The 1811-nt window shown below is 24.2% G+C and overlaps 1 protein-coding gene across 1 annotated transcript; it reads right to left on the bottom strand.

Moving 5' to 3' along the window:
• Positions 1–1092: 1092 nt before the first annotated feature.
• On the bottom strand, positions 1093–1251 carry LOAG_18669 (hypothetical protein; the record flags this gene model as incomplete). Its single annotated transcript, XM_020451333.1, has 1 exon — positions 1093–1251. The coding sequence occupies one exon, from the start codon at positions 1249–1251 to the stop codon at positions 1093–1095; it is 159 nt and encodes a 52-aa protein (XP_020304889.1).
• Between the last annotated feature and the right edge of the window lie 560 nt (positions 1252–1811).

The following is a 1811-nucleotide window of genomic DNA, read 5'->3' on the forward strand; positions in this document are numbered from 1 at the left end:
GGAGATTGATGTTTACTTGTAGTTATTAAATATGAAATATATTTGATTGCTTAAAAAATTATTAATTTTTCAACTTCCTATAGGTAGATAGTAGATTGATGTGAGATTATTTGATGTTATTAAATAGATTTGATATGTGATCGTTTAAAAAGATTATTAATTTTCAACTTCCTAAAAAGGAAACAAAATTAATAAAATAAAGAAAAATTTTAATTAAAAATACAAAATCTTATTCAATATTTGAAAATACAATACAAATACATTATTATTGTTTTATTTTTAGTAATTAATTTTATGACATAATGATAATTGGCAATTTGCAAATGAATAAATTCACTTTTTTTTCTCCTTTTTTTTTACAAAGAAAATATTTTGAAAGAGTAACGATGAAATTATCGAAATGAAATAAAAGTTATGAAATTAATAGCGAAAGATGGACATGAAAGAGAAATTGAATAAGATTTAAAGTAATTATTACATGAAAATATCCTAAAGAATATTGGTATTGAGCAAAGTTAATTTAATGTATGCCTAAAAAAAAAAAAAAGTGAAGATAAAAGGTAAAAGGATTAGCATTTACTTGATAAATTAAAGATGGATGTGATTAGGATAAATATAGTTTTAGGGAGATATTTATTAAATTAGCCAAAACTAGAATAGAAATTTTTAAAATTTCAAAAAAAGATTGGATTGAAATGCTATTAAACGAATAAAATAGCATTTTAGTCTAAATAATTCAGAAAGTTTTTCCCTCTTTCTTTTTTTTGATTTAATTAATGACAAATTCTGTTTAAAATTAAGATCTAAGCGCAATTAATGTTGTTGATTACATATATCATTGTAATATCATTTCTAATTATATGAATTTTTATCCTTCTGAAAAATGGATGGTTTATGATTTGTATTTCGAATTAAATTAAAATCAATAAATTGAATTCCTTATACTTTTACAAAGATTCTATAACATAAAATTAATCGATTTGCTCCATCAATAAAATCCATGTTTCTTTATAAAACGGAAATGTCTATCAATCCAATGATAATCATTCATTGCAACCTCCGGAAACTGTTAGTAAAAAGAAATTGGAAAGGTTAGATTCGATGTTCATGATTATCATCACCATCATCACCATCATCATCATCATCATCATCACAATTATCATCACCATCACCATCATTATCATCATTATCATCATCACCATCATCATTATCATCATCATCAACATCATTATCATCATCATCATTTATCATTACAAAATCATTTACCGGTTCTTTTTCCTCAACTTAATGATTTTCCTGATTTTAGTGATTTTTTCTGACCTTAATAACTTTTCAGATTTTAATAATTCCTTTTTTTTGATTCTAATAATTTCCTCTAATTTTAATTCGGAAGATACATACGCTAACAAGCATATTTCATTTTTCAGGTAATATTATCGATCATTTCAAGTGATTGGTAAGGAAAATAAATTTTCTTCTTTCCAACAAAATTACAAGGTCATTAAAAAAAAAAAGAAACCAATTTTATTGAATTACTTTTACCTAAAAATAAAAATGTATAAATTTATTAGTTCATTCTTATTTTTTTTCCTTCTCATTAATCTTATGTTTTTCTCCTTCTACCTTGAAGGATAATGGTAATAATGATGATGATAATGATAATGATAATAACGATATAATACAGTTATCATGTGCTGCAATCGATCGTTAAACAATAATATATCTCAGTTTTGCAGATATGTATGATGTAAAAAAAGCGATGAGGGAGAGAGAGAGAGAGGGTGAGAGAGAGAGGAGGGAGAGAGAGAGTA

The sequence above is a fragment of the Loa loa genome (assembly GCF_000183805.2).
Source record: "Loa loa unplaced genomic scaffold supercont3.435, whole genome shotgun sequence".
In the NCBI taxonomy this organism is placed as follows: domain Eukaryota; kingdom Metazoa; phylum Nematoda; class Chromadorea; order Rhabditida; family Onchocercidae; genus Loa; species Loa loa.